The sequence below is a fragment of the Harpia harpyja genome, chromosome 21 (genome assembly GCF_026419915.1).
Source record: "Harpia harpyja isolate bHarHar1 chromosome 21, bHarHar1 primary haplotype, whole genome shotgun sequence".
NCBI lineage: Eukaryota > Metazoa > Chordata > Aves > Accipitriformes > Accipitridae > Harpia > Harpia harpyja.
The window spans coordinates 1,182,219-1,194,522 of NC_068960.1; the positions used below are offsets into that span (position 1 = coordinate 1,182,219).

The following is a 12,304-nucleotide window of genomic DNA, read 5'->3' on the forward strand; positions in this document are numbered from 1 at the left end:
TTCAATTAAGTGACACATCAAATTGTAAGACCAGCTGCTTCGAAACCGCCTCCGTTTAGACAAGCTCTGCTCCGGTGAGAGAAGGCAGCTCAGCCCTTAAAGCCAAACCTCCGGCTGCACGCGTTCACCTTGGCATTTAAGGACTGACCTCCTCCCTGCCAGCCCGCCGTCCCCTGGCCGTCACACCGCGCCGGCAGCCGTCACCCCCCTGCCAAGCAGCTCGGAGGGGACGGCCGCGCTGACACCCAGCCGGAAAACGCTGCCGAGCGAGCGCGGCCGGGGGAGATGCTCCCCAAGGAGGTCTTGGAGTGGGCTCCGAACTCGGCATTTCCCTGGGAGAGGGGGTCTCGCCGTGACTGCCCCGGGATGCCCAGCTGCCCCTGGAGAGGGGACGTCACCCCACCGCAGCACCTTTTGGGGAAAATGGCTTTCTGAGCCGCTCTCCGGCAGCACTTGCCCTGGCCGTGCGTGGGCTCGGGGGGGGCTGCACGTGCACACGCGCCTCACCCCCAACCCGCAGCACCCCGTGCACCCCGCGCCCCATGCACCGTGGCATCCCGTGCACCCCGCTGCCCGGCCGAGCCCCCCCATGCAAACCAGGGCAGCACCGCAAAGGGCAGGAGAGCGGAGCAGGGGCTGGGGGTGCTTCCCCGACCCCCTGCAGCCAGGGAACCCCGACCCCGGGCACCCCACGCAGCCGCGGGAGAGGTCGAGGCTGCCGTGAAACACCCGTAAGACACAGCGCATGGTTTTCCAGCTGCCCGCAGCAGGGTCAGCGCGACCTATTCAGCCAAGTAACTTGCTTGCCAAACTGGACAATTTTATTGTTATTTTTCTCATCGATCTCCCAGCCATTATAGAATCATACACCATCCGCACACAGCCCGCGGCCGGCGGCCCAGCCATCAACCCAGCTTCTCCTTCAGTACCACCAGGTCAAGCGTTGCCTCCTTGTTGTGCCAGACAGTAACTTGTGACTGCGTGTGTATTAATTTTAGGGAATTAATTCATTTTCTTGCAACATTAGAGGTTAATTAAATGCTGGCTAATTGCTACCAGTCATTGGAGGAATTCTGCTCCTGAGTCCTTTCATGGCCTGAATGCACCAAAGGAAGAAAAAAGGAAAGAAAGAAGGAAAGAAAGAAGCCCTTTCAAGACCACAGAAAATTGCAAAAGGATGTTTCTTCCAACCTGACATGACAAAATTGAATTCCAAGCTATTTAATGCATGCACGAAACGCCATAGAGAAACCCAGCCCGAGCACTCCATCCATCACGACAGGGAAAGGGGTTTCGTAACACGAGCACTCGCTATGGCACCGACTCAGTGCTTCAAACTCCGGACTTCCAGGCAATTTCGCTTAAACGTAACTACCAGATTAAGGATTCTCACAGACAGGGCTATCGCCAGCATTTCCATGGGACAAACAGCTAAGGTAACACTGCGATTATGATCAACATTAACGATGGAGACCTCGGGAAGCCACTGTCCCGGGTGGTGATGGAAGCCCCGCTCAGTCCGCAGGGGCACCACGGCCAGGGTCACGGCGCAGCCCCCGTCCCCTCCCCGCCGGGGAGGGGGGGACGCGGGGGTCCCGGTCCCACCGTGGGCGCAGTGGCCTGGCCCGGCCAGTGGCATTTCGGGAGTGAAAAACCAGCCCCGCGGGTAGGGGCACGGGGAGCCATCTGGGTTTGTCCTTAAAAACGGGATTTCACGGGTTACACCGTCACGAGGATGACGTCATGCAGCCTGACAAAACGCCCCTGCCCGCCTCAGACCGGCGTGGTTCGTCTGTTGGCCGGGTTGTTGTGCAAAGACTCCTTGAACTCTTTGGGGATGGAGTTATGGACCTGTAAAAAACCGTGGTCCCGCTCCGAGTTGAGCAGCGTCCCCATGGTGACCTTGGAGGGATCCCTGGAGAGGGTGAACATGGAGATGTCGGTGGAGGGGATGGTGCTGAACCCCTTGCTGACGGGTGACATGTCCCGGGACCGCGGCTCGGTGGAGCGGGAGCTGGACCGCCGGCGGAACCGGTACCTGTAGGGGGGGAGGCGGGTGAAGGCCGACTTCTTCAGCAGCTCCGAGTGGGACTTGGCGCGGATCTGGCGGTGCTTCTCGATGTACATGTGCACAGCGATCACCCCCACCATCTCGGCGATGATGAAGGACAGGGCTCCGAAGTAGAAGGACCAGCCGTAGGAGTAGCTCTTCTTGGAGTCGCTCTGCCCCGGGTCCCCCGCGTTGGCCGAGATGTAGACTATGATCCCGATGATGTTGCTGAGACCTTCAGGGGAGGACGAGAGGGAGAGGTGCTCGCTTGAGCGGCAGGAGAGGGACGGGGGACAGCAGCACCCCGATTCCCTCCCGGCAGCGGAGGGGCTCAGGCTGGAGGAGCCTGGCCCTTCTCTTGCCCGTGACGACCCACAGGGTGCTCGGCAGGCAGGCAGGGTGCTGGGGGCCATGGCTGCACCCCCGAACTCCATGGGGCACCAGCTCCTCTGCCAGCACACCAGGGCCAAACCCTGTCACAGACCTCCGCTGCCATCCCCAGTATACACATATATTCACATACACCCAGTATACATGTATATTCACCTATATTGGAGGGGCAGGAGGAACAACCACTATTTTGCTTAGAAAAGGGACGTTTCAAGAGCTGGTTTTGCTTTGCAGAGCTGCTCGCTGAGCAATGGACCACAGGAGCCCGGACGATGCTGGGCACCGGGGCTGTGGCCAAAGCAGAGCCAACACATAGGGCACGGAGGGGATCCCTCTGGCACGAGCCCTGGCTCGCCGTGGCCCTGGGAGCGCAGGGAAGCGGGAATGGCTCCATCTCTTTTCAGTTCTGTTGGAGCCCAGAGGCTTTATTTGGGATCCGGGCAGTTTTTGCACTGCCGGCAGCGCCACGGGGCTGTGCCGCAGGGCTGGGGAGCAGCTGATGTATTCCTGGATTTACTTAATGAATCGATTATGTTCTTTCTGTTGTTTTCTCATCTGCATCAGCAGCTCCTGCCAGCCAAAGGAGGGAGAGTAATTTGTCTCTTTGTGGGGAGAAGAAAAACACAAAATAAAGCAGTTCCTTGAGACAAAGACATTGTCATAAGATAATCAGTGGAAGCGTTGGGGAACAGTGCACAGAGAAATGAGTAATCCAGAAGGAACGGCCTCTCGAGAGAGCGATTTTCCTCGTAGGACTGCGGCAGCCCCTCTGCCTGCTGCCTGGTCCCGGCTGCTGCCAGCGCAGTGCCTGCCCTCATCTGGTCCCACGACCCGCTGCTCGGCCGTGATGGAGGGCAGAGCCCCCCAAAACCTGCCCTGGGGCCGGGTGCTCCCCCAGTGGGACAGCTTTGCTCCAGGAGCCCCTCCTGGGCTGCAGCCCCTGCATGGAGACTGCTTGGGGCAGAGCAGGGTGGATGCTTGAAGTGCTGTCTAGCACAGTGGCCACTCGTCAGAAACCTCTGCTGTTTTTTTCCCTGCCACGAGGAGTTTTCCACCAGGACAGGACAACTCATGAACTCCAGAATCCGACGGCCCAGAAGGACCCACAACCCGTCTCCAGCTCCCCCATGTCCTCCCACACTTCTACACCAGGAGAGCCGTCCCGCTCCAGTCCCTGCCGGGCAGCTCCTACCTGCAGAGACGAAGAAGATGCCAGCGCTGAGGATGACGTTGTGTTTGCTCTTGTAGAACTCGCTGGCCGCCACGCACAGGCCTCCGAAGAACAGCAGACCCACGCTGAGGATGGGGAAGATGCTGGATGCTCTCACTGCACCTGCGGGACAGGGAGTGAAGCAGGGTCGGTCCCCGGCATCGCTCCTGCGGCGGGGGCTGCTGGCATCTCCCGCGCCAACGCCAGCGCCTGGAAAGAATTGTTGCAACGCCACGCTCGGTTGCTGCCACAAGGGATGGGGGAGACCCAGCACTGGTCCCCGCTATGCATCCTCTGCTTGTCCCCGAGCTGCTCTGCTCTGAGCTTGCTCTGGAGCCCAGCATCAGCCCTGCAAACCCTGCAATTCAGGCCTCCCATCACAAAAACTGCTTAAACCCTGAATTTCTTTTTTTTTTTTTTTTTGCTTTCTAGGCGATTTCTTCCAGTCTTGCCACACAGTCAGCACTAGCAATTTACCTTCCCATTACCAAACACGCCACCCACAGGTTTTGGCTGTGGACGTGACTCTGGAATCTGGGATTGCTGAACCCCCCAGATCTCACCACGCTGGCAAGGAACAGTACTGCCAACCACAGGGGTCGGGAACCTGTCCCTTGGGTCCCCAAACTATCGTGGCTGCTTTGAAAGTAAAGAATTTACAAACTAACGCACCCCAAGTTCAACAAAAAGTCATTTTCTGATGTAAGGGAGGAACGTTATCGAAATGAACAAAAAGCCCAAGACCCCGAGCCCACCACGTGTGATGCCGTGACCCCGGCGCTGGGCTAATCCCAAGGGGATTAGCTCCGGCAGTGCCTCTGTCTGCATGCTCAGGAGTCACTGACCAAGCGCTACACAAAGAAGGGTCTTTTCTATGTGGCCTATCAGAAGTTCAGCTTCCAAAATGACAGTAGAGAGTAATAAGTGCAGCAAATGACTACCTGCTGCACCGAAAATACACTGTGCCTTGGTTTGGGCTCTCATTCCTCTATTAGGGCCTTTATTAAAAGCACAGAAATACAGAGAAGCCCCATTAAAATGCCATTCTGGGGGCTTTAAAATAGACTTTTTATTTTAAATGTGGGAGGGGGTGGGAGAACTTAAACGCTAATCTACTAAAATTGCAAACCAATTCCATTAAACGTGTTCCCCTCTTAGACGGGTGAGCAGAGCTGATGGCTCCCTGCAGAGTTAGAAAATGGGGAGCTCAGAGCAACATCTGGATGAGCAGCAGCTGCATCAGGCAGGAGCCGCTGCCGGCCCGGGGGTCGGGGCTGAGCAGAGGTCGATGGGTGCTGGGGGTCACTTTGTCCTCGGGGATTCTTCCCAGCCCCAGCGCCTCCGAGGCTGCCACGTGCCCCTACTGCCTTATCTTCTTACTTGTTTGGAAATTTAGGCGTTCAAATGAACCCTTTGCCGTGCAGACTTCGCGGTCTGTCACACACGCGCGTGCTTGCCGACGTGCCGGGCGGTGCACGTCCGTGTTGCTTTGCATCTCAGGGCGCGCGTCGTTTGCGTCCAGCCTCTGTCAACCTGCGCCTCGGTGCCCCAGCGCTCGCTCGTGCACGTGTCTGCCCAGCGCTCAGGGCACGGTGCCTCTTCTCTGCAGGGTCAGCCTCGTCCCAGCGGCAGGTCCCCCCACGTAAAAACCTGCGGGTTCTGCCCCGAGGCTCTGCTGGCCCCCCGAGACAGGAGGACTCCGTTTTTCCCAGGAGAGCCGCCAGCTCTATTTTCACTCTGTCTCCCTGCACTCGGCTGCTGCTGGCAGGGCGCACGGCAGATGCTCGTCGTGCTCTCCCGGCGAGCGCCAGCAAATCCAGCCTGGCTGCAGAGACTCGGGGAACAGGGAGACCAGCACCAACATGGCACCCCCGCGGTGCTGCACCAAGGACGTGCGGGGTCCCGGACCCCGGCGACCCTTGCACCCCGACAAGCTCAGGCTGCGCAGCAGCTGCTGGGACCGGCCGCGGGGGACAGCGAGTGCCAGACAAATGTGCCATTAACGCTGCTACTGCGGTGTGACGTGGCCACGCTCAGGTAACCCGGAGGGTCACCGCTGCTGTGCAGGGAGCCTGGGGGGCTGCGACCCATCGGCCTCCTGCCAGTGGGGGGGAAGGACCTGCTGGGTGAAGCTCTGGGGGATGGGGAGGGGGGTGCCAGCGCAGCGTGGGGTGAGGGGGTCCCCAGGGAGCGCCCGCGGCTCCGTCACGCTACGGGAAAGCAGACTCACGGAGGAGATACTCGGCCGTGTCTTGCTCGTAATCCGCATCCTCGGGGAAGTGGTCGATTTTCTTGCACACTCCTCGGAAGGTTCCTGGGAAGACACAAGCCAAGAAACCCTCAAACCCCTCTGCGCTGGCAGGAGCGCTGCTGGATGTGCTGCACAGGGCCGGCACGGCAGCAGCCCAGGAGCCGCTCGGGCACCGCTCGGCACGGGGCTGTCAGCGACCCCAAACGCTGCCCTCCGTCCCCAGGGACAGTTTGGTCCCTGCCTGCTCCTGCACCCTCCGAGCGCTGCCCGTCCCCTCCGGTGGGGCTGCACATTTATATCTCAAACTGAGTCCTGTCGTTCACATCACTGCTGAGCTGGGAGGAGACGCCCAAGCTGCTCTGCTCCCCCCGCAGCCCCACGGCAGCCGTGGGCAGAGACTCTCGGCAGCGCAGCCCCCGCTCCCCTCTCCGGCTGTGCGGTGCTGTGCGGTGCTGCCAGGAGCTCAGCGGTGCTCAGCACGGCACTGCCTCTGCTGAGCTTTCCCTCCCTCCGTGGGTGCACCCGTGGACACGGCAAGGCTCGCCTGGCCCGTTTTCCCCAGTGAATGGGAGGCGAAGCAGGGCAGGCACTTGCTGGCTCTCAGCACCCACCCACCCAGGCAAAACCCTCATCGGTTTTGACAGAGAATCGATGCAGCTGTAAATAAACCTCCCGGCCTCCAGGTCTGAGCAACACCTTATTCAGATGCCCTGGGGAAAGTGCTCCACGGCTGCAGCCCAGGGCTCCTTCTGGGATGTTGGGTTCATCTGCTTTCCCATCAAATTCCTGCTGGAGATGACAACAGCACCGGGGTCAGTGTGGCTGCTTGAGCAGAGCCCCCACCCTGGGACTCTGCAGCAACAAGAGACCAGCCCAGTCCTCCCAGTTTGGCTGCTCTGCCCCAGCCCCTCGGCTGTATGAAAGAGCAGCTTTGATTTACTGCTGACCTACAAATGCAGGGCACAGGCTGCCACACAGACGAGGAGCCTCAGCACATTTGCTAAAGTAACATCTGGGCTGCAGCTTAACTTCCAAGACGTGATTTTTTTTGGAGGCACAGATAAGTTCATTTAAATGCCTACAAAAAGTCTGCAGGCTGCTTACCCTTTCCTGCCGCTTCTCAGACCCGCTTCGTGCCGGGGACACTGGCAGCTGGGGCAGAGGCCAGAGGAGGCAGAGTCGCCCAGACGACCCGTCCGTACCCCATTTCCAGCCTGCTTTCACACGTCCCCACAGCACACGCGCGCGTGCACCCACGCGCGACCGTGGATGAGCACCCAGTGCCGCAGGCGGGCATCGCAGCTGAGCTGGGCACAGGCAGGAGTGCCACCCGCCCCACGGCACGGTCCCGCCAGGAGACCCCGGCCGCTCCGCGCGTGCCACCTTTCCCCTCCTGCTCGTGGGTCCCCACGGCACGACTCAGGAGTGGGGGCGAGAGCACCCCCACCACAGTGGGCACCGGCAATGCTGCCTGGAAGGCCTGGGGAAAGAGGCAGATGCTCTGGCATCTGCTGGCCTCCCACTTAGCATTTGGGGAAAAAAAAGGCTCTTTTTCTGTGGCTTTTTTTTTCTTCCTGCCTCTGAAGCAAAACAAACGCATTTCGCCTTTAAACGGCTGCCTGTTTGCTTTGGCTTTCTCCTCGCTGCGCTTTCGGGCTCATCTCTCTCCTGTGCTGAAGCCGTGCAATTGTGCCATGAGAGGAAAAAGCCGAGGACGTGTCAGGCTCAGGCACATGATGTACTGGGGACTCAGTTACATGCTGCAAGATGCGGATGCGGGGCGAGAACGGGGCAGCGCAGCCGTGTCCGCGGCGGGGGAGAGCCTTATGGTTCAGACGTGTTTGTGGGACAGCCTGGGGCAGGGGCTGGCTGCGAACGGGTTCTTGCCTCTTCTGCTCAACCATCCACCAGCCCCAGCAGCCTGGTCCACGTGCCACTGATGGACAGGCACAGAGAAATTAAAGGCATTAAAAAATAATAAAAATATCTTGGCTATGCCCAGTTGCGCTTATGGATTTGTTGTGATGGATGCAGCCCGTCACCTCCTGTGGACGCTGTGAGCTTGCTCCTTGTGGCAGCCCGCCAAGACACCGGGAGCCGCACTCGATATCTGCTGGGGGACAGCTCAGAGCTCAGGCCGTGCCACGGTGCTGGACGGGAACACGGCTCCTCAGGGCCCGGGGCAGCAGCAGCCGCTTCTGTCTGCAGGATTCACAGAGCCGTCTTCTCCAAAGCAAGCAGAAAACGCTAATGCAAGAGTATGCACAATGCTTCCTCTGCGGTGCCAACAAATGCTGCCCTTGATGCTATAAATGGGGAAACTGAGGCACAGAGCGCGACTTCTCTGGAGTGGCAAGGGGCAGGGCTGCAGCACATGGTCAGGTCGTGCTGGCTCTGTCCCCTCTCCCATGGGACCACAAAGGACATGCCACCAGGGGACAGGGCTCCAGGCAAGAGAAGCCAACCCGCACGGTGTCCTGCACGGCCGCACGCCGTCAGCCTGCACTCCGGCTACGGGCTTGGGGGAGCTGAGCATCGTGACAGGCATCAATTAAAGCCTGGAAATGAAGCTCTGGAGGTGGCAAGCTGTCATCCAAGCAGGGGACACAGCATCCAAGGGAGAAACGCCTGCTCCCGTGCTTTGGGAACTGCAGGCGAAGGGGAGCTGAAAACAGGCACCACGAAGGGGGCTGGGGAGGCACTGGGCATGGCAAGGACAGCAGCTGCACGGCACAGCGCCCGTCCTCCTCCTCCTCCTCTCAGCTTTCAGGTTTCCACCCACCTTCTCCAACCTTCTCCCCATACCTGCTAGCAAGGCTCTGCCCCCCACACCCCAGAGCCACCCCCCACTTTTGTCCCTTTGCTCTCCAGCCATCGGGGACATGCTGCCAGAGTGGGACTGTGCCAACCCGCAGCACCCCAAAACACCCCGACGGACCCAGAAGGACACCCAGAGCCGGCATGTGTCTGGACGTGCCTGGTCCCCCCCGGACACGTCTCCAGTCTCACCCAGTGCAGGGCTGTCACTCCCAGGACAGCACCGAGGTTTCTGTTTCCAGCTGGTCTCTAAACACCTCGGTCCTCGCTCTGCCTCACAGCCCCGAAGCCCCGACCCGCTCGGGTGGGACAGACCTGCCCTCTCCAACTTTTAACAGCTGCAAAGCTGCTGTCAGCAAGGGACACCCACGCAGCGTGCAGGACTTTGCGAGAGCTTCTCCAGAGGCACCGTGACAGCGCAGGAACATCTCCCTCTGCAGCAACCTCCCGGGTAGGGTCGCGGGGCCGGTGTTCATCATCTGATTAGCGGGAGGAAACTTTCCCTTGGTGCCATGTGGGAAAGGAGTTTAGAGAGTGAGTCAGCCCATCAGCACAGCGTGCAAGTGAGAATACTAATTTTCTTGGGCTCAATCTCTTCCAAGTTCTCAGAGGCTCCTTGTGCCACTGAGCCCCCACTGAAACACAGGGCCGGCACCCCCCTGCCCTGAGCAGCGGCTGGACGAGCCAGGACCCCCGGGAGCCTTGCTTCTGGTATATACGATGTCTAAGGTAAATCTGTGACTGTGAGGGAAGAGGGCAAACCTTGGAGCAGGAGGCACCTGCAAGCGCAGGGGATGCCCTGTTCGGATGCAAACACGCCCCGCCCCGCTGCCCGCGGGCTGGCAGGGCCGGGGCGCGACGCTCATCCATCCATCCATCCACCCACCCACCCACCCATCCCTCCCTCCTGCCGCAGCCACCGGGACCGCACACAGCTGCGCTGCATCTGCTTTGCCCCACGGGGATCCGTAACCTCTCTCCTTCCCTCAGCCCTGCCTGTCCCACCCAAACACCTCCTTTGCAACAGAAATGGGACGCAAAAAAATAAAAAAATAAAAACGGAGTGACTTTCTCAGGGCAGGGGCAGAGCCTTTGCTCAGCGTTGCTGCTGCAGGACCCACCATCAACTCCCTCCCGCTGCCCACGGCAGAGGCAAGTGCCGAGCAGCCACGGCTGACCGGCCGGAGCGGGAAAGCACGGCGGCATCGCTAATTTTTGCGGATTGCTCCGACGGGCGCAGGGCACCGGGTCCCTGCAGGCAGCGGGGCTCCAGCCGCCCAGTGCCAGGGGACGAGGACAAACCCGTGCGTGCCCCGGCGGGGCCGGGGGCTGCGCGTTTCGAGGCGGCAGCGCCGGGGCTTGCCACGCTCCTCGCTCGCCGGCCCTTCGCCACGCACCTCGCGGGTGGTTTAGCAAAAATCCGTCCCCGCCAAGGCAAAGGGAGCCCCAGCCCGGCCGGGGACAGGCCAGGGCAGCACCACCGGCCCCCCAGGCGGGGAGCGGGCAGCCCCGCTGCCTGCCCGGCTCCACCGCATCTATTTCACGCTCTGACATTTATTTTGGCTCCTTTACTCCCTCTGTTCATTAACCGATGCTCGTCGCCATGGCAACCGCTGAGTCACCTGACACACAACTTCCCAGCCTCCAAACAAATACCACAACAAGGCTTGAATCCCCAAAAGCCTGCCCTGACCCCCAAAACGCTCCCTGGGGATGGAGCTCTGTCCTGGGGAGGGGTGGCTGGAAAGGGCTCCGGGGAAGGATGGGGCGGCCGCTCCTGGCCCTGGCGGGGGGCTCGTCCCCCCCAGCAGCCGGGGTGCTCCCACTCACACCCCTCGCGGCACACCCCGTCCCCCGGTGATGGCAGATGCAACTCCGAGCTTTCCTCTCCTGGCTTTATAGCTGGGCCCCAGTAAAGGCAGCGTTACAGCATCACAGGCAGAAAGGAAGCCGGTTTTGTCCGAGTCCTCAAACTCCGGAGCCTCCTTCCTCTGCCCACGTTTTCTTAGCAAGGACGCGAGGCAGAGGCGATGCCGGATCGCCTGCTCCTGGCTGTCTCTGAACCTCTGCCAGAACCGAGGCTGTGGCTGCCCCCCCCGCTCCCAGGGCTCGAGCCCTGCCAGGCACCGGGGCCGGCCGGCCGCAGGAATCGGCTGGGGAGGACTGGCCAGCGCGGGACTCACTGGGACACTGTCCTGACTCGGCGCTTGCTCCAGGCACTCACAGCCTCAGGCCCTGCTAACGCCTCGCCTGGGCAGCACCGTGCCCCTTGCCAGCATCCCTCTGCGAGCCCTCGGGCTGGGCACGGCTCCCAGAGCGGCTCGTGCTGCGGGGATGGGATGGTTGGGGTGCCGCTGCCTCCCCCCGCAGTCACTGTTCCCTTTGGTGCCGGTGGTCGGGCTCCTCTCCCTTCGCAGGAGGAAGGGGAGAGCTCCCGCCAGCCAGGAGCACGCCGGGCTGCTGGTGGCTGCTGGTTTCGGCACACCCCAGCCTGCTCGCGAGTAATTTCCCCAGCTGATACCCATGCCTGCGACGCGACTCTGCGCTGCATGCATGAGTCGCACCACCTTGGTTTAATTCATCTGCTGGCCAGGAGAGCACCAGCAAAGGCAGCATGCTGCTGTGGTTATTCATTCCCCGCTCAGCTGTCTCTGTGGTAGATCTGGGTAATTTTCTCTCCCCGGCAGTGTGAATCCCGATTAGCCAACTTAGCTTATTACTGCACTTCCATGCCCAGAGCCCGACGCGGCAGCAGGCAGCTCTGCTCACGGCGGCTGCGCAGCCCGGCTCCGGAGACTCCTGGCTGGGAATTGGGGCTGTGCCGAGGAGCCCTGGTCAGCCGGCGCTGCCTCCCCTCGCCACCCCAGCACGGGACAGCTTCTCTCTTTTGCCTCTTTCTGCACCCAGGAACCAGACCTGGCCGGCCCCTGCTCCAGCGGGTCCTACTCGAGAATATGTGGAGCGCATCCAGCAGGCACGGCTGTCGGCGAGCTCAGCCTCCCCACGCGAGCACACGCTCTGGGGTCCCCCCGATGCACGAACCGGCAGGGACAGTCCTTGGCCAACAGGCACCGGCAAGGAGCCGCGCAAACAACGGCTTGAAGCAGCTGGACAAGTGCCGGCCGCAAAGCCTGCGAGAGAATCCTTTGTCACGTTACGTGGCCCTCCCGTTTTGCTTTCCTCCCCTCCGCCCCAGAGCGGTGACCGCGGCTGCACGACCCATCGCTGCTTTGGTGCTCTCCCGTGGCCGACACAGCTGCCAGCCCCAGGAGCAGGGAGCTCCGGGGGCAGCGGCAAGGCAGCGCAGACCCCCCGGCAGCGGGACACGCTGCCGCCGTGCCAGGGAGGGGAGGCACGGCCCCCGAGGGCCGGTACGTTGAAGTCTGATAAGTCAGCCAAGAGAGCGATAACATCAACCGGCGTAACCGCCTGGGTGAGACCGACGGAGCAGGCGGGAAGCGGGAGCGCTGGGGATCGGCCATGCCCTCCCTCCGCTGCCGAGGCACTCACGGTGGTGCGGGGCCGGCCAGGACAAGCCTGTCCTTCAAACGCTCGGCTGTGCAGCGCGGCACCGCACTCCTTGGCC

At 61.2% G+C, this 12,304-nt stretch overlaps 1 protein-coding gene across 2 annotated transcripts in view; it reads right to left on the reverse strand.

Annotated features, from left to right (window-relative positions):
- Nucleotides 1–799: 799 nt before the first annotated feature.
- Nucleotides 800–12,304, reverse strand: part of CACNG3 (calcium voltage-gated channel auxiliary subunit gamma 3) — a 33,063-nt gene continuing 21,558 nt past the window's right edge. The window contains exons 2-5 of one of the 2 annotated variants that reach the window (XM_052773291.1): nucleotides 5,881–5,964; nucleotides 3,633–3,773; nucleotides 2,039–2,285; nucleotides 800–1,915 (exon numbers count right to left, since the gene is read on the reverse strand). In XM_052773291.1, coding sequence (XP_052629251.1) covers nucleotides 1,774–1,915; nucleotides 2,039–2,285; nucleotides 3,633–3,773; nucleotides 5,881–5,964 — 614 coding nt within the window. In that variant the 3' untranslated portion in view covers nucleotides 800–1,773. Of the gene's footprint in view, nucleotides 2,286–3,632; nucleotides 3,774–5,880; nucleotides 5,965–12,304 lie in introns of both variants that reach the window. The other variant, XM_052773290.1, reaches the window with a different exon arrangement.